This window comes from Pelophylax lessonae, assembly GCF_965119305.1.
Source record: "Pelophylax lessonae genome assembly, chromosome: 5".
Classification (NCBI taxonomy): domain Eukaryota; kingdom Metazoa; phylum Chordata; class Amphibia; order Anura; family Ranidae; genus Pelophylax; species Pelophylax lessonae.
The window spans coordinates 507,809,579-507,828,162 of record NC_138772.1 but is presented as its reverse complement, the minus strand read 5'-3'; the positions used below and the strand labels follow the sequence as shown (position 1 = coordinate 507,828,162).

The window sequence follows — 18,584 nt, the reverse complement described above, 5'->3', positions numbered from 1 at the left end:
CGATATTCAATGGCCAAAATATCGGTATCGGCAACGAAAAACCGACAAGTCGATTACTACTGGAAACAAGTATGGGATGTGGGTTTCTGTGTTCCATGTGAACCATGGCTAAAAGCATGAACAGGTTAGATATATTGAAATTTAGAGAGTACATATAGTGCGCTTCCTTATAATAGCGGCAATAGAATTTCATAGCATAGGTCTTTGTCAGGAGTGCCTTTAGGAGCTCCTATACCTAGGACACTCTCTAATGCATGTACAGACTTTAAGTAAGGGTTAATCACTAGCCCATTTCCTCTCAGGAGACTATTGCGTTGGCTGATAAATTTGATAAATGGCTTTACTGACTCGTAACAAGTTTAGATGGACAGCCTAAAGTGATGACTTTCTTGCTAAAAGTCAACACATGTAAAACATTGTGCCATAGATTATGGGGCTCCTATGACCAAAACTTTTTTGAACATACTTGGATTGTGGGTCACAGGAGTGCACCCACTTTTTGCTCTCTTGTAACCAATGTGGCAGGAAGGATCCCAACAATATTGTCGGTATCCACCCATCTGCTTAATTAACAACTGGATCGGCCTGTCAGTGAACGGCTGAGAAACTGAGCCAGCTACATCTACCCCCTCCTCAGCTTGACGTTTCAGTGAGTGCTGGAGGACCAGTGTGGAGAGCAGTGACTGAGTCTTTACTCTGAGCAGACTGAGAATTTAGTGTACAATTGTCATGTAATCTCTCAGTTGTCTGTCTTAGTGCCGGTAAGATTACTTGGAGGAAACTCTAATGAAGTCCAGATACCATAATATTATAATAGAACTCAATACAGCTTTGCTTTTAAGTGAATCTATGCTTTGTACACGCAGACCAGGGCTAAAGGTTCACCCTATTGCAGACCCCCATAGTGGCACATCTTCCCTAGCCTTGTCTATCACCAGGGCCATTTTAATGAATGGGCAGAGAACTCATCACAGACTAATCATGGGAGAGGAAGGATGTATGGGGACACTGTGATGGGAACACCTAATGTATGGGGACACTGTGATGGGAACACCTAATGTATGGGGACACTGTGATGGGAACACCTAATGTATGGGGACACTGTGATGGGAACACCTAATGTATGGGGACACTGTGATGGGAACACCTAATGTATGGGGACACTGTGATGGGAACACCTAATGTATGGGGACACTGTGATGGGAACACCTGATATATGGGGACACTGTGATGAGGAACACCTGATGTATGGGAACACCTGATGTATGGGAACACCTGATGTATGGGAACACCTGATGTATGGGAACACCTGATGTATGGGAACACCTGATGTATGGGGACACCTGATGTATGGGGACACTGTGATGGGAAACACCTGATGTATGGGGACACTGTGATGGGAAACACCTGATGTATGGGGACACTGTGATGGAAAACACCTGATGTATGGGGACACTGTGATGGAAAACACCTGATGTATGGGGACACTGTGATGGAAACACCTGATGTATGGGGACACTGTGATGGGGAACACCTGATGTGGGGGACCCTGATGATGTATTGGGACACTGTGATGGATATACCTGATGTATGGTAACACTGATGGGAACACCTGATGTACAGTATATGGGCACTGTGATAGAGGAACGTGATGCAAGCTGGTATGAGCCCCAGTGCATTACTTTGCCTAGGGGCCCATTATACTATTAAAGTGGCACTGCTTGTCGCTCTATTTACTCACAAGCGTAAAGAGAAGCCACCCTGCATTTACTCAAATAAATGGCATGGAGCTTGCACAGAGCTTAGAACTTTCTCTTATCTCCATGTGAGGCACTCCTTACCTCAGTGGCCAATTGGCATGCACCAGCTCTGCCACTTGGAAGGGCGGTGAAGGAGCCATTTGCTCCCCATACCGAGGAGTATCATGTATTTGTCTTTGCTACTGGAAGACAAATGGGGCAATGGGGACTGCCAAGGTAAGGTAGATGTAAGCTTTAGCATTAAAGTAACCTGTTGCTTTTCTCTTCGTGTGCAAAGTACGGGTTCATAGCTAAATGAATGGCATCAGCATATGAGAAACATATATTGGGCATTACTGGTGAAAGGAGAAGCATGGAAGCCGCCAAACGTGTCTAATTATGCTGCTTTGTTTTACTATAACTTGTCGGTTAGTCGGAGCTAGGCTTTATGATTAAGCCTTCGAAATTTGTGTTTGTTTTTAGGCTGATATAAGATAAAATGTTTCAGTAACTCAGGAAATGGAATCAAATGAAGAAGCTGACAAATTAGCCTAGGTCAGCAATGTTCCCAATTGCTATTACTTACACAACTGATTCATATCTTTTTTCCTCTGTAAGATAAATTTGAATAGATTTTGTAGACTCACGCCAATTTTTAAAAAAAATTGCTTGTGGCTTGTTGACATTTTAGCTAAATAAGTAGAAAGTACATGGAGGGAACAGAAAAGCAAGATTCAGGGGTCAGTAAGTCTAGTGTAGAATAGCAGCAGGCTCCTTTTAAAGACCCAAAGAACTTGGCCTTCCATTGCCAGAAGAGAATCAAAATGTTCTTCTGTATTATCAATGGGTTGCTAAGTAAACTAGGCCAAGTTTTCTGCAGATGTTCCATGTACTGTAGCTATTGTCGTGGCTTTAGTATTGGGGGGCCAGTAGAATCTTTACATGGTTATTTGATGTATGATGATTAATATCTTGTTCTTTTTATTTAGGTATTAAACCCCCTACCAAGTTTACTGCAGTCATCCACGCTGTGACACCATTGGTTTCTCAGTCTCAGCCAATCCTAAAGCTGCTGGTCGCCGTAGCCAAGTCTCAGTACTGTCATCAGGTACCTAAATAAAACTTAAATTCTATCATTCTTCATACAGGTAAAAGTATCTGAGAGGTTTAAACCGGTGTATTTCTTTTCAGTATAAATACTTCCACGTCATTAACACTGATGATGTGTTTTTAACGTAGCACTATAGCACTTGTGACCAGTTTGTACCAGTGGCAGTTATTTTGCGGCAGCACATGAATTTGTGAAAATCTTCTTAGATATTTGTTGTGTCCTGAAAGCTGTTTAGTAATGAATAAAATAGTGTAGTGCTACCCAAACAACTAAATTATGTGTGCAAGTCAAAATTACTATGACAAAACATATACACGTGACTTTAAGAAATCTTCAATTAGTTGACTTCTCCCAATATTCAGAGGCAGATAGAATAAAAGTCCAAACACATCCTATAATTCGATCAATAAAGAAATAGTCCAACCAAAATCTTTAATTATGGACAGTGGCAAAATCTTCTGTTCTACAACATGTACTCCACCCAGCGGTATGTAAGTCCGCTCACCTCTTTTTGACCTCTGAAGAAGCTCTGAGGTCCAGTACAGAGTTTTTCTAGTATAGGTGCATCATTCCAATCTTCCTTCGGCCATAGCTCCTCCCACCAACTTCCTCCACAAGCCACAGCAACAAGAAAAGCATAAAATGACAAGCGACTAATAGTGCTCACTGTATATATAATTTATTCAAACCAAAGGGATAAAAAACACAAAAAAATGTAGAAACTAACATTACATATGTAAACACGCCAGCTCACCACCCTCCTTTAAATTCGCAATGTGTTGATATCATTAGTCGGTTCTACACCTGTACGTGTTACGCCCCGAATGGAGCTTCCTCAGTAAGTAGTGCTCCACTAATAGAGGCTCTGGTTATCCATCCACTAACCACTAATAGAGGCACTGGTTATCCATCCACTAAGGAATAATTGTGCTAGCCATTTTGTAACTACGCTGATACCCAGTAGATACTTTCAGTCCTTTTACCGGGAGTCTGTGACACTGTAAAATGGTCTGTAGTTACATACATATGTAAAACAAAATTATCTTCTGCTATACTTTTTGGTTAGTCGTACAGTGGTTATATTTTATACGCCCCTAGTTCAATTTGAAGCTTTTATTAATGCCAGATCTAGGCATCTTCTGTTGAATTTGGTGACAGTCTCATGTTTTTGGCATCATCAAATGCCAACAATGACCAGTCCTGTGGGAAAGATTGACTTGGTGATTTTACAAGCACTAGGTGAAGGTTTAAAAGTACTTGTCCAATCACTGCTGTGTTCCTGGAGTAAACTGGTGTTGGACTTTCTTCATCATACTCCATAGTATTAAACATTGGTGCATGCACTAGGGTCATTGGCTATCTTTTGACTACAGATTAAGAACTCATTTAAAATCACTTCTAGGATGCTGGCTAAAACATAGTTTTTAATTGAAGCCATGTAAAATACAAGAGGTTAATATCAGGAGAGCAGTCTCCTGGCCAGTTTTGTGAACATACGCAGAGTTTTAGTCGACTTCTTAGAAGCAAGTCATGGTAATGATGTGTTCCTTGGAAAAGCTGCTTCCCATTAGCTATGGTTCCATATCCATTGCCTTAAACAGCTCTCTCTTCCTTGCCAGCCTAGGATTTCCGATATGGTAGACATTTCCTTAAATCTTAGACCTAAGACATAACCTATAATCTTGCAGCCACACTTCATTTCTGTTGTGCCTAGTCTTTATTTCTCTAGCGCTCATTGACAGACGTAGTCCTCGGTGATACACCACCTTCGGGTTATGTTGCCTCCACAGGAGCAGGACTAGACAGGAAATTAAAAAGCTCTGGCCACACCCCAGGGGCAGTCCCAGAGGGTATATCCTCTCTCTCTCTGCCTCAGCAAATCAGTTATTTTCTGTCTAGTTAGGAGTAAGGACCTAGATACCTTGCTGGGATCTTAGGTCCTGGCAAGAATTTTTTCTTAAAGGATTTTTTAGACAGCTTTTTTTCTCCAGTGTTCCTGTGAGATCTTCAAGCAAGAAAGCTGAACTGGGCGACGGGCTGGATGTTGAGATCCGGTGGTCACCCCAGTTCAGCCTACGAGCGCGTGCAGGCCATAGCTCCGCGCTGGGTCGGCCGCGACAAAAGTCCCATTAAAGGACTGTCCACGCGAGTTAAACGTCTCGCTGAAACGCCAAAGACCATGAGTCACGGCGTCCGTATCGGTCGACAGCCCTCCCGCCCCAGTGGAGAGGGGTACTGTCAGGAGTTGGTGCCCGCCTGGTTCCGGTATGGTGAGTAGTATGTTCCCCCTTTCCCCCTGACGGGTTTTGTGGTGAACGCGGGCCCCTCTCTGTATGGTAAGATAGAGTCCCTTTCTATCCTACAACATGACACAGATCCTCCTACTTTGAGTGTGATTTTATGTGTGCAAAAAGCCAGGAGGCTTGGTTTGGGAGCTAACAATCTAATTGTATACATGTTTAAAGATGTAATCTGTGGCATTCTGGGAATCTTATGGGTTAAGAATAAGCTACCTACCAGTCAGAAGCCACGGACATGTAGACTGCCTTCCTAATCAGATCTCCAGCTATTAGCAGGCCTCCCGAACGGCCATGCGGTCCGCCAGGGCCGGTACCGCCAACCACGCCATATCCCCATGCAGAGAGAGTGTTGTGTGCCCTGCAGCACACCGCTATTCAGTACGGGCCGCCGCCATTTTTTTTGCTGGATCGCACGAGCCGCCATTTTGGCGTAGCCTCGTGTCTCCAGCATGGGGGCGGCCATGTTTGAGGTGATCCAAACACCTCGTGGAGCTTGGGGGAGGCGCCGGAAGGCGTACAGAGGGGCGGAGCCGCCTCCTTTTTTCCTGGGCAGCCAGCCAAAAGACTTCCTGTTTGTCAAGACAGCGCTGTAACCTGTTGCAGTTAAACTCTGAGCATCAAGTGGTGAGCCTGGGGGTCTATCTCTCTCTCTCTCTCTCGATCGATAGGGATCCCTAGCAGGTAACACTAAGGGGCTTTTGTGGCGCTGGGGGTCGAAAAAAAAAAAAAAAAAAAGTTTTATTTTTGAATTATATTATCCAGGAAGTAACTGGAATTATCATGGACCCTGCCACACATATTCCCCCACCTGTTTCCCTCGAGGGGGCCACGGGACCCGCCGGTGCACAGAGTATAGAGTCATTTACAGCAATTTTGGAGTCTATGGTGGCTCGGGTGGAGGCGGCCTGTCAGGGACGGGGGTCAAGGAAGGCGACCCCCGCCTACCCCTATACCATCTGACACCTCTGATTCAGATTCGGAGGTGGTCACGGCAATTGCAGGTTCCTCTGCAAGGGCTGTTATCCCAGGTAAAGCCCCCTCAGACAGTGAGGAGGACGCTTCTTCTCCTGCTATTATTCAGGAAGAAGCATTGGTGGACGCACTAGTTGTGGCAGTGCAGGAAACCTTAAAACTTGAGGCTTTACCGGCAGAGGCAACTGAAACAGAGATTCCTTTTGGTACTAATAAGCCCATCAAGACGATGAAGGCTTTTCCTGTACCTAAATGTTTCGGTAATCACCATCTTCTCTCTGATAGGGTCAGCTTTTAGACCAGTAATTGTTATTGGTCTAGTTTCCCAGACACTTACGGAATGGGCGAAAATGGTACGCCAAGATCTTAGGGGAAAAGATATTCCCCAGGAGACATCTGATTTGATGGAACAGATTATACAAGGGCTACAGTTTATCTGTGACGCAGCCTTGGACACTACTCCCTTATTAGGGCATGCATCTAAGACAGCGGTGATCCTCAGACGTGTGCTGTGGTTAAAATGCTGGTCAGCTGACCTAGGTTCCAAGAAGACCTTGACAAATCTCCCCTTTCAGGGGAATCGTCTATTTGGGGCCAACCTAGATGAAATCATTAAGGATGCCACTGGGGGCAAGAGCACTTTTTTGCCACAGGCTGCTAAAGCTAAGGGACCTCGCAACAAGCGAGGACCTTTCTTTACCGCCCATAAAGGGCGCCTGGCTGGTACTAGCGGGAAAGGCAAGACTCCTCCAGGAGGGTTCAAGAAGGGGACCAACCCAGCCAAACCCGAAGCAAAGGAGTACACAGCCTGAAGGTGCGCCCCCACCCGGTTTCAGGGTGGGGGGACGTTTTCACCGGTATTCAGGACATTAGATCGAGCATCAACCACTACTACCGGTGTGATTCTTCCCTTCCAACATTTAAGTTCTACAGGAAGCGGTAGTTACCGTTCCCTGAATAGATCTTTTCCTTTACCTTTTCCCAAGATTAGTCCCGATACCTCACAGGAATCGGATCTGGTTGACCAGATAGGCCAAGTAGCCTCTAGTCGGGTGACTTCGGTCCCTGAGGTTCAACCAGAAAAGATCACCTTTCCTGATAACTATCAGGTATCTGATAAATGTGTGGGAACAGAAAACGACCAGACTTTCTCGGATGGTCGGGGCCAGATACCTCTAGGGACGCCTGGTTCAGATTCAATCAGCGCCAGTGGTCCTAGAAATTCTAGGCTGGCCTCCTCAAGCCGGCCTGGCCGACTTGGACATGTTAGTCGTACACGTTCCGTGGGAACTTCGTCTCAGGGAGTGTCTGTGGTCTCAAGGACCAATTTACCATCATGCTTTACAGTCGCTGGGTTTAATGGCCTGGCCATTGAGACCCAAGTACTGAAGGACAGAGGTTTGTCAGCTTCAGTCATTCCTACCCTTATTAAAGCAAGGAAAGCGACTTCCAGCAAAGTCTATTATCATACATGGAAAACTTATATTGCGTGGTGCGAATCTTTAGGATTTCCTCCACGTACCTATTCGGTGTCTCGAATATTGGCCTTTTTGCAACAAGGGGTTGAGCAGAAGCTAGCCTTGAGCACCATCAAGGGTCAAGTTTCAGCATTAGCAATCTTCTTTCAGAAGCCTTTAGCTACCAAATCCTTGGTGCGGAATTTCATCCAGGGGGTGCGGCACCTGGCTCCTCCAGTCCGCGCGCCCTTACCGCCTTGGGATCTTAATTTGGTTTTGTCGGTTCTACAGAAACCTCCCTTTGAAAACATCAGGGAGATTCCCTTGCTTACTTTATCCCAGAAGGTGGCCTTCTTGGTGGCTATTACTTCTGCTCGCAGGGTGTCAGAACTGGCTGCATTATCATGCCAGTCACCATACCTAGTGATTCATAGGGATAAGGTAGTACTTCATCCTAAGCCATCTTTTCTTCCCAAGGTGGTTTCAGATTTTCACCTGAATGAAGATATTGTACTACCTTCCTTGTGTCCTCAGCCCAAGCATCATCGGGAACATGCGTTGCATTCCTTAGATGTGGTTCGGGCAATCAGGGTATACCTGAAAGCTACGGAATCATTCCGTAAGACGGATTCACTTTTTGTGATCACGGATGGCCCCAGAAAGGGTTTGCCTGCATCTGCCGCGACCATTGCCAAATGGATTAGACAAACGGTGGTACAGGCTTATTCTATTAAGGGTCAGAGTCCTCCGTTCCCTGTTAGGGCGCACTCCACTCGAGCGCTCAGTACTTCCTGGGCCTTTCGCCATCAGGCGTCAGTGGTCCAGGTATGTAAGGCGGCCACCTGGTCGTCGGTACATACCTTTACAAAGTTCTATAAAATTGATGTGACGGCATCGGCGGATGCCTCATTTGGCCGCAAAGTTTTGCAGGCCGCAATTTGAGGAGACCGGTGGTCTACCTCGAGGGTTTTTTCTGTTTGAAAAAAAAAAAAAAAAAATTTTCTCTTTTTTTGTTGAGTCTCATCATTAAGGATGAGCATTGTAAACTTCTAGTTGGCACCGGTTGGGCCTTCTAGATTGGGATTTGATTTCCATTTTCCCACCCCTCAGTTGTGATACTGCTCTGGGACGTCCCGAAGGTGGTGTATCACCGAGGACTACGTCTGTCAATGAGCGCTAGAGAAAAATGGATTTTTGTAAAATCTTACCGTAAAATCCTTTTCTCTTAGCTCATTGACAGACGTAGTCCCCGCCCCTCTGTTTTTTTGAGTTGGGTTAAAATCTCTAAAGACTGCTTTTTCACATAACTGATTTGCTGAGGCAGAGAGAGAGAGGATATACCCTCTGGGACTGCCCCTGGGGTGTGGCCAGAGCTTTTTAATTTCCTGTCTAGTCCTGCTCCTGTGGAGGCAACATAACCCGAAGGTGGTGTATCACCGAGGACTACGTCTGTCAATGAGCTAAGAGAAAAGGATTTTACGGTAAGATTTTACAAAAATCCATTTTTTTCGGAGTCCCATCTATGCAGATAAGATGGGGCTGACAGATTGCTGCATTAGAATTCCAATTTTTGGATATCTGTGCTCACATACGGGGGTCCCAATGGAGCTCCAGTGTAGCTACTTCAACATGTGTGCTCCCACCAGAGGCTGGATATGAAACTTACTTCAAAAGAGTTGGTAAAAACAGGTGGTTGTTCCACATATTCCCCAACCACCCAAAAGCTATGGTTAGAATGCTTTGCTTAGCGGTGTGGCAGATTTTGACTTGCTTGCCAAATGCACCCATTGCATTCAATAGGACCGCGCTATAACTGTAGCAGTATTGGTACACAAAATCCCCCTTGGAATCAGGGGAAAAAAGCAGGCATTTAGGAGGCAACAGTATTACCTCCTGAATACCTGCAACATGACACTCTACCCTTTAGCCAATCATAGCTGGCTTTAGACTGAATTTGTTTTTGTTTTTTGTTCAACAAGTCGAACATTGGACTTTAAAGCTGAATTTTGGAGACATTATTTTTCCCTATGCATGCAGTGAGTCAGTGTAGTGGTCTTGTGTGATGGACTGTTCCTGAAGTCATCATGCCCATAGACTGGCTCTGGACCTGAAGATGTCAGGAACAGTCCACCGCTGGGCATGGGGGATTGCTGTTTTCTGGCGGATCAAAGGATCAGGTGAGTATAAGCTCTGTTTTCACTCCTGCCCCACTGCATGCAAAGAAAAAATGTTAAAGTATATTTAAAGTAGTGATCGACCGATATCGTTTTTTTTTTATTGCCGATACCGATACTTTGGTCATGGCATATCGGTATCGGCCGATATCTGCTGATATTTTCTGACATTTTTTTTATTTCTTTAATTAACAACTGGATTGGCCTGTCAGTGAACCCTCCTCTGCACTTAAAAGCATTCAAAACGCCAAGTTTGGCTGTTTTGAATGCTGTAATTCTTTTGAATTTGGTGCCGAGTACACGGAGACCCGATCAGAGCCGAATGCGGCTTTGATCGGGTCTTCGGCGGCAGTGCAGGTAGGATGCCTGGGTCTGCTGTCCCATGGAAGGCGGTGGGAGGGGGGGTCGTCCCCTCCCTCTCCTTGTAATGACAGCCGAGCGGCTTCTCAGCCGCATTGGTTGTCATTACAAGACAGCCGACCGTCGGCTATGGACACCGGTACCGGGGTGATTCCTCTAGCTGCAGGCATCACTCCGGTACAGCACTTTCCCGAAATATCGGTAACCTCAGGGGCCGAATCCGATATATCGGGGAAAGTGCAGATCAGCCCTCGATATATCGGCTTTGCTAATAATCGGTCGATCCCTAATTTAAAGCCAAACCTTTTTTCCTACATTGGATAGAATGTGAAATGGTTAAAACCCCTTTTCTCCCATTTGGCAGATTTACATACACTTCCTGTCCTGTACATACAACAGGAAGTGAGAAGTGTTTCTAAAGCAGGGGGAAATCCCCTCTTCTTTTAAATGGCACCAAAGCAAGCATCCTCATTGGTGACAACGCCAAATTTTTTGTTTCCCCTCACTTTCTGTCCATGTAATCGTGGTCACCAGAACATGTGGAGAGATTCAGTCTCTCCAATAGGGACATGGGCTGCAAGAAACACCTGCCTGCGGTTCTAACTTCTCACCACTTTATTCATATAAGACAAAAAATGGTTTGTTTTATATACACTTACATTAATATTGGCCCAAAATGGCAAAGCCTTGGTTAACAATTACTTATGTAGATTGTGTTATGCAAAAGTGAAGCTACCCATCAGAACGATGGTGTGTGGGCAGCTCATGCTGTCTGGACTTCTATGCCCTCGGAGACTTGTTTTGTATTTGCTCATCTCCAATGAAGAGTATAGAATTGCCCTGGCTGACATTCAGGTTGCCACTAAAGAAAATAGAACAAATATTTGTGTGAAATGCATTGAATACAAGGCTAAACGCTGAATCACACTGGAAATTATCTTTTGAAAAACTTTACAACTAAAAATGTGTATTTACTGAAATCAGTCTAAGTAGAATAGTCTTGGTTTATCAGACTTCCGCATGCCTATCCCCCAATGCAGCAATTATAGCCGTAACATTTTAACCTGCTAGGCTGGGGCGTTCGTACATGTTGTGCCAAAGGCTCCAATGAACCAGGAGTTTGAAGAATGTTTGCTCCCCAAAAAGATACTTTATTTTACTTTTTTTTCTTCTTTCTTTTTTTATCAGTTACTGCTTACAGAAGAAGAATTATTTTTTCCTTCTTTGTTTTCATAGCAGAGTTAATGTGAAAAGAGGAGTTTAAGTAACAAACCAGCCTTTACCGGTTTCCTCCCCTTGTCTCCCCAAAGTCCTGCATACATTATTACCAAAAAATTGCAATGTAAGTCAGGCCATAGATGTTATGACTTTCTTTCCTGCAACCACATGTTACAGGAAAGGAAACTGCTCCATCTCCCATTAACCCAGAATCCCTCCCACGGAGCCATTGCGTTCTTCCAGTGGAATGGGGTCGTGGGGAGCTGTTCATGCCAGGAGAACAAAGTAATTATTGCTAACAGCTATAGCCACTGGCAGTAATCGCATTCTAAAAATCCTACATGCTGGTTGTACCCAAGTTGATCAGTGGATCTATTTGGGTACAATCAGCTTGCCCATAGATAGTTGGAATCTCGGCTGGTTCCTACTGAGCCAGCCGAGATTCGAATCGTCAATGGCCCGGCCACTTTTTTATATTTCTTTTTTAAACTTGCTTCTATGCGGTCATGTGACTGCAAAGCTCCAGCTCATCTGTGTAATTTGGGTTCTTAATTGATTCCGTGGCAAAATTTCTACAAATTGCCCCCCAATTGCCAAAATTTGTCAACTATCTGGTGGGTGGTGAATTTTTTTTTTTTACACAAAGCCACAGGTTTTTTTTTTGCAGCTTTGCAACTTTGGGCACTGTGTGGGCAAGCAACTTGCATTCTTACAAACAATGTCATCGTTGGTTGATCTGGAGTATGTCCGGTGTCTACACAGCTTGTTCCTCTCTGTCCACCCTGGGCTCCTATTAAAGAGTTGTACCTACAGGTAAGCTTATAGTAAATCTTACCTGTAGGTTCGCTAAATAGCGCCTAAACACGTGCGGTTTAGGAGATATTCACATCGGCTCTAGCCAATGACATCAATGCACATGTGCAGTAATGCTCTGCCTTTATGGCACACTGAGTGTGCTGTTAATGCAGAGCGCCGAGCCGCAATGTTGACTCGCATGCCATCACGACCCGTTAGCCAAACAGCTGGGGAGGGAAAACCCAGCCAGAGATGGAAGTGCCAGCAGCGGTGACAGTGCGGCACTGGAAGACTCCATTTTATGGATGTCGCACCACTTCCTCAAACTAAATCTTTCTAAAACTGAGCTGGTAATTTTCCCCGCCCGTGCCCCCCCCCCCATCCATGACTTTTCCATCAAAACTAGTTATGCAACCATCAATCCCTCCACTCATGCCAGGGTACTAGGTGTAATCCTAGACTCTGATCTGTCCTTTCAGCCCCAAATCCAATCATTGTCAAAAACTTGTAGACTTCACCTCCGCAACATCTCAAAAATTCGTCCCTTTTTAACAACTGAAACCACCAAGCTACTCATTCACTCCCTTGTTATTTCTCGCCTCGACTACTGCAACTCCCTTCTATTAGGCCTACCACTTCATAGGCTATCCCCTCTTCAGTCCATCATGAATGCTGCTGCCAGGCTTATCCACCTTACCAACCGCTCAGTGTCTGCCTCCCCTCTCTGCCAATCCCTACACTGGCTCCCGATTGCCTAGCGGATTAAATTCAAAATACTACAACATACAAAGCCATTCACAACTCTGCCCCGAGCTACATCACCAATCTTGTCTCCAAATATCACCCAAACCGTCCTCTCCGCTCCTCTCAAGACCTCCTACTCTCAAGCTCCCTTGTCTCCTCCTCTCATGCTCGTCTCCAGGATTTCTCCAGGACCTCTCCCATCCTCTGGAACGCTCTACCTCAACCTGTATGGCTATCTCCTATTCTAGCTGCTTTCAGGCGATCCCTGAAAACTCATCTCTTAAGGGAAGCCTATCACACCTCCAACTAATCTTCCATCAGCTCATTCCCTACTGTTACAACCTCTTGTAACACCTGCCCCACCCCATTAGATTGTAAGCTCTTCTGAGCAGGGCCCTCTTAATCCTATTGTATTGTAACTGTATTGTCTTCCTCTAACATTGTAAAGCGCTGCGTAAACTGCTGGCGCTATAGAAATCCTGAATAATAATAATAACAATAAGTCTGCATCCTAGCACATTATGGCATACCACTGCAAACAATAAAAGTGGTAGAGTTTGCTACCACTGTAATGCAAGCAGTTTAATTATCAGGGTAACAGCCTCTTGCAGCTCCTGTACAGCATAGCTCAGACTTGGGAGGTAAGCCGCACAAAGAGCCAGTCATTTGTGCTGCAATGCAAAGAGAATGCTAATAGGAGGAGAGGGCAGAGTGAAGGAGAGATGAGTTTATCCGAGTGCTGTTTCTCCTTTCACTGTCTAGTTACAAGCCGGGAGAGGGACAAGACCTGTAACAGCTACTGAACTGAAATGAGGTATTTTATGTACAGAAATACAAATCCTTTGGCTGGTTAAACAGCCTCTTTATATGAATGTCATTGGTGTATTTAGCTGTTTGCCTGGAGTTCCGCTTTAACATTTAGGAAATATTTTTGTAATGGACGGTTATTGATGCTGGATTGTGTTTTCTTTTCTTTTTTCAGATCATAGTCTTGTGGAACTGTGACAAGCCACTCCCTGCCAAGCACCGCTGGCCTGCCACTGCCGTGCCAGTCATCGTTATTGAAGGGGAGAGCAAGGTGAGACGGGTCTGCCGCTTGGCATTTTTTATCCATGAAGTAGCAAGCTTTGTCTTCTCAATGAAAACTGACGAGACAGATCTGTGAGTGGACAAATGTATTATGTGGACTTCTGATCCATGGCCTCCAAATAATAATCTGACATTAAGCCCTGGTGCGGCTTTGAAATCACGCTACTTATGCACCATTTCAAAGCTGCAATTTCATTGTGGCTTGCAACTTCCCTTAACAGAAGTCTATGCAAGTTGCAGTGAAATCAGCAAATTGTAGTGCAGGAACCTTTTTCAAAGTCGCTGCAACATGAGTCGCAGCAATTTGAATGGTTACATTGCCGACAGTGGGGTGCGACTTGACGTGATTTGGAACTGTCAAATTGCATGACAAATCGCACTGGTGCAAACGGGGGCTTAAAGTGACCCACAAGTGAATATAAGGGTCCCGGGACATGTTAGAGAATGCAACGTTGTATGTTAGATGTTAAACAACTATCAAGATAGTGCCGGTTTCAAATACAATTTGTAAAATAAATGCATATGTTCAGCTCAGTGTGTTAACCAGGTAATCTCTTAATGCTAATATGTAATATAAATATATAGAGAGGTGAGTTATGTGTTGGATGTGTTAATGCACGCATTCTTTAGCTGAAATTTTAGATACCTACAATTTAGTCTGCTGGAAAAAATGTTTGGGTGAACACCCTGGCTCTCTACCTCCCTCTATTGACCACAAATGAGTACAGTCTGGTAATTTAGGCTTTAAAGAGGAAGTAAACCCTCCTCTGCAAGTTGTACCTATAGGTAAGCCTATGATAAGGCTTACCTATAGGTACTGTAAATATCTCCTAAACATGTACCGTTTAGGAGATATTTACCTTACATGCAGCCAGTGACGTCACTGGCGCATGCACTCTGAAGGAACGGCTGCTGGTGTCGTTCCTTCAGAGCCCCGTGCCATGACCGTCGCCTCACGCGCATGTGCGGGGCTGACGTAATCGCTGGTCCAGCCAATCAGATGGCCGGATGCCACAAACCTGGAAGAAGGGTGACAGAACATGTCACCCATGTGAGAGGTGAGCGGTCGGCGCTTCGGGGTTTCGTTCTAAGGTAAGTATATCATAATGAGCTAGTATGCGAAAAAAAAAATTCTGAGGTTTGCAACCTCTTTAAAAGAATGACTGCACTATTAACCACTTGCTGTCTGCTCACTGTATATTTACGTCAGCAAAGTGGCTCTCCCAGGCAAATTCACGTTAATAGGCGCCATCTGCCTGAAAGGAGCTAGGGGGCGAGCGTGCCCGATCATCAGCGGGGAAGCCAGTGTGGGTGACAGGCGGCTCCGATTGCCGCCTGACACCGGCGATCTCTCCCCGCTTACAGAGAAGGACGGAGAGCTGATATAAACACAGCCGACCCTCCTTCTCCCTGCAATGATCACAGAGACCATGTGATCCTTCTATATAGGATCACATGTCTCTATGTTCATTTCAAAAGCCCAACTCCCCCCCCCCCACAGTTAGAATCATTCCCCTAGGCTCACATTTACCCCTTGATCACCAATAGTATTAACTCCTTCCCTGCCAGTGTCATTATTACAGTAACAGTGCATATTTCCTTTTCCCCCCACCTTCCCCCTCACACATTCCTCCCCTCCCCCCCCCCCCGTTTCCTGCCCCCTTCCCCTCCCCCTTCCTCCCCTTCACCCCCTCCCCCCTTTCCTTTCACCCACCCTTTCCCCTCCCCCTTTCCCCTCCCCCTTTCCCCTCCCCCCTTTCCCCTCTCCCCCCTTTCCCCTCTCCCCCCTTTCCCCTCTCCCCCCTTTCCCCTCTCCCCCCTTTCCCCTCTCCCCCCTTTCCCCTCTCCCCCCTTTCCCCTCTCCCCCTTTCCCCTCTCCCCCCTATCCCTTTCCCCTCCCCCCATTTCCCCTCTCCCCCTCCCCTCTAGCCCACTATATCTTTCCCCTCTCCCCTCCCCTATCCCTTTCCCCTCCCCCCCTATCCCTTTCCCCTCCCCCCTCTTTCCTTCCCCTTTCCCTTTCCCCTCTTTCCTTCCCCTTTACTTCCTCTCCCTCCTCCCTTGGTATATATGTTGTATTTTCCCACCACAGGGCTTACTTTAAAGAGGTTGTAAACCTTACATAATGAAGTGACTGCCCTAAGTTGATACGCAAAGAAGAAACAATTCCTCCTACATAAGTTGTATGTGTTTAACGGCAGTCCTTTCTCCTCTTCAGCCAATCAATTTCTGAGCTTCCTGGAGGCAAGAGATGGGGATCTGACGTTACACAATGCACAGCCCAGGGAGGAGAGTTGAGTGTACTCTGAGACCTGAGTAGAGGGAATAAACACACCCCCTTCTACACAGTCTCATAGGAAATCATGCACAGCCAAGGCTGTCGATCGCCTGCTTTATGCTGGGGAGGGAGCAGGGCCGTCTCCCAGGATTGTGAAACGACAAACAAACACAAGGGTCCACCGGCCTAGTGCATTATCCTTAAAGCAGGTTTATTAAAATAATGGATTAAAAATACTCACAAGCGAGTTCTTGAAAAAAAAGCACATCAAACAAAGTAAAAGATCCTCAGCATCGAGATCGGGATTCAATCATCCCCCGAAGCTGTACAGGCTTATGCGTTTCGAGGCCCTCTACTCAGATTGAATCCCGATCTCGAAGCTGAGGATATTTTACTTTGTTTGATGTGCTTTTTATCAAGAACTCGCTTGTGAGTATTTTTAATCCATTATTTTAATAGACCTGCTTTAAGGATAATGTATTAGGCCGGTGCGCCCTTGTGTTTGTTTGTCGTTTCACAGTGTTCCCAGACCACCCTGGTCTAGTGAGGGGCTGCAAGGCTGAAGCATTAGAAGGTTGCCGAATGATTTGTTCTCATCTACAAGTTGAGCTGGATAGAGGATTGCACCACTCAAACAAGTAGGTACGACAGTGTACCTATTCCCTGCGCTATATCTCCCAGGATTGCCAGACGACAGAATAAACTGGCAGAAATGACTCATGTAGATAAGAGGAAGAAGATAGCAGACATGATTCATACTTAGCTACTTTGTATTGAGGCATATACACACCATAGAAGGATATGCTTTGTTCATTTTTCATTTCAGAGGTAAGGTAAAACCCAACACAGCATGACAAAACCTTCAGTGAACTACTGATACAGTGGAGCACTTCCGGAGAAAACGATAATGTATCCTCTTGTCAAATAATTCCATGTTGTGTATTCTGCCTCTCTGAGAGGGTAGAGTTGGGACTCAAGGAACACGTGGTCTTTGTTTAGTGCAGGCTTAGATCGGGGTTCATTCACAAATTAGGATACTGGTAGACACAGAGTATGCCTGCAATGCACCCCCTGCCAGGTTTTGCCATAGAGTAGAGCAGTCCCCAGGCTTTACTTCCCAGACAAGTAAAGATGCAGTTTAGCACGCCATGGAGACATAAACATCATAGTTGCCGTTAAACTGTCAGCTAACAGTTTCTGCTTGAATCGCCAGTAAACATCATCCAAAGAGTTTCTGCTAGGCTGAGTCCTCTCCAATATTCTTCTTTTAAGCTTCGCAGGCAATGTGATCTTTTTAAGATTCTGAAGCGCATTGCCTCCTCACCTTGTGTAAGGACTGACCTTCATGCTGTTTTCTCCACAAACAAGTCTCTTGTGTGCAGCCAGGCATGGGCTTCGTACTCCATATCTTCCCTTTAACGAAGGTGCCGTGTTCTGACTGGCATTACCCAGCACACAGGCACAACTTGCTGCAAGTATACAGACAGCCAATGGTCAGAGCCCGCTGCAGGCTCATTCATATTCAAGCTGCACGACCCGAAATTCAGGCCCTTTGTTTTTGACTTCTAAACTTCGTATTTTGTGTCGAGTGAAAGTTCAGCAGTAAAAAGAATCCTTCACTTTTGAAATTTTTTATTCATTAGAATTCTAGGCATTGACGTACTTGCAGCCCTGATCCTGACACATCTCTATCTCTTGGGGTTTTTTTTATTCAAAATGGCAGCCCCCAGGCCTTACACATAGAAGTATACAAAAGCCATATTTTTTAAACCTTGTATAAATCCAGAATGATTGATATGTTTTCTTAGTGACTAGTGATCTTTAAAATGTATCTAAAGCCAAAGTTTTTATTTTTATAGCGTTGAAAATATTTTCCAACAAATACAACATAGGCAAAAAAGGACAAAAACATCTCAATACACAACTACATTCATCGAAAAATTTCAAAACATTGCATATCACAATCCCTAGAGATTCAAACATTTCCTTCTGGTCCAAAAAAAAAAAAGAAAAATACCCAATATTGTTCCTGAATATCTATCACAATCTCACCGATTTGGTACCAATCTGAAGTGTTTGAAGCCGCTCTGCCCACATGTTTTGCAAATTTGTGTCATGTGCTTTTCAGAGATTTCAGATACCAAGAGATGGAGGCGGGGATTGCAGTCATGTGCCCACCATGATTGGCTGTCACAGCAGTCACATGATTATAAAGTTCCCGTTTGCAAGTAGCGATCGGGAGCTTTCCATTACCTACTGGTAGCACTGCCAGGAGGTCACAGGGTGCACGCTCTCGGCACAGCTTTGTTGACATTTTGGTACACATATATGCAGCCTCTCAGCGTTA

At 45.2% G+C, this 18,584-nt stretch overlaps 1 protein-coding gene across 1 annotated transcript in view; it reads left to right on the top strand.

The window, feature by feature from the left end:
* EXT1 (exostosin glycosyltransferase 1) overlaps positions 1–18,584 on the top strand; it is a 470,442-nt gene that overhangs the window by 407,614 nt on the left and 44,244 nt on the right. The window contains exons 6-7 of the mRNA XM_082257566.1: positions 2,729–2,847; positions 13,853–13,948. Of these exons, the coding sequence (XP_082113692.1) occupies positions 2,729–2,847; positions 13,853–13,948 (215 nt within the window). The remainder of the gene's footprint in view (positions 1–2,728; positions 2,848–13,852; positions 13,949–18,584) is intronic.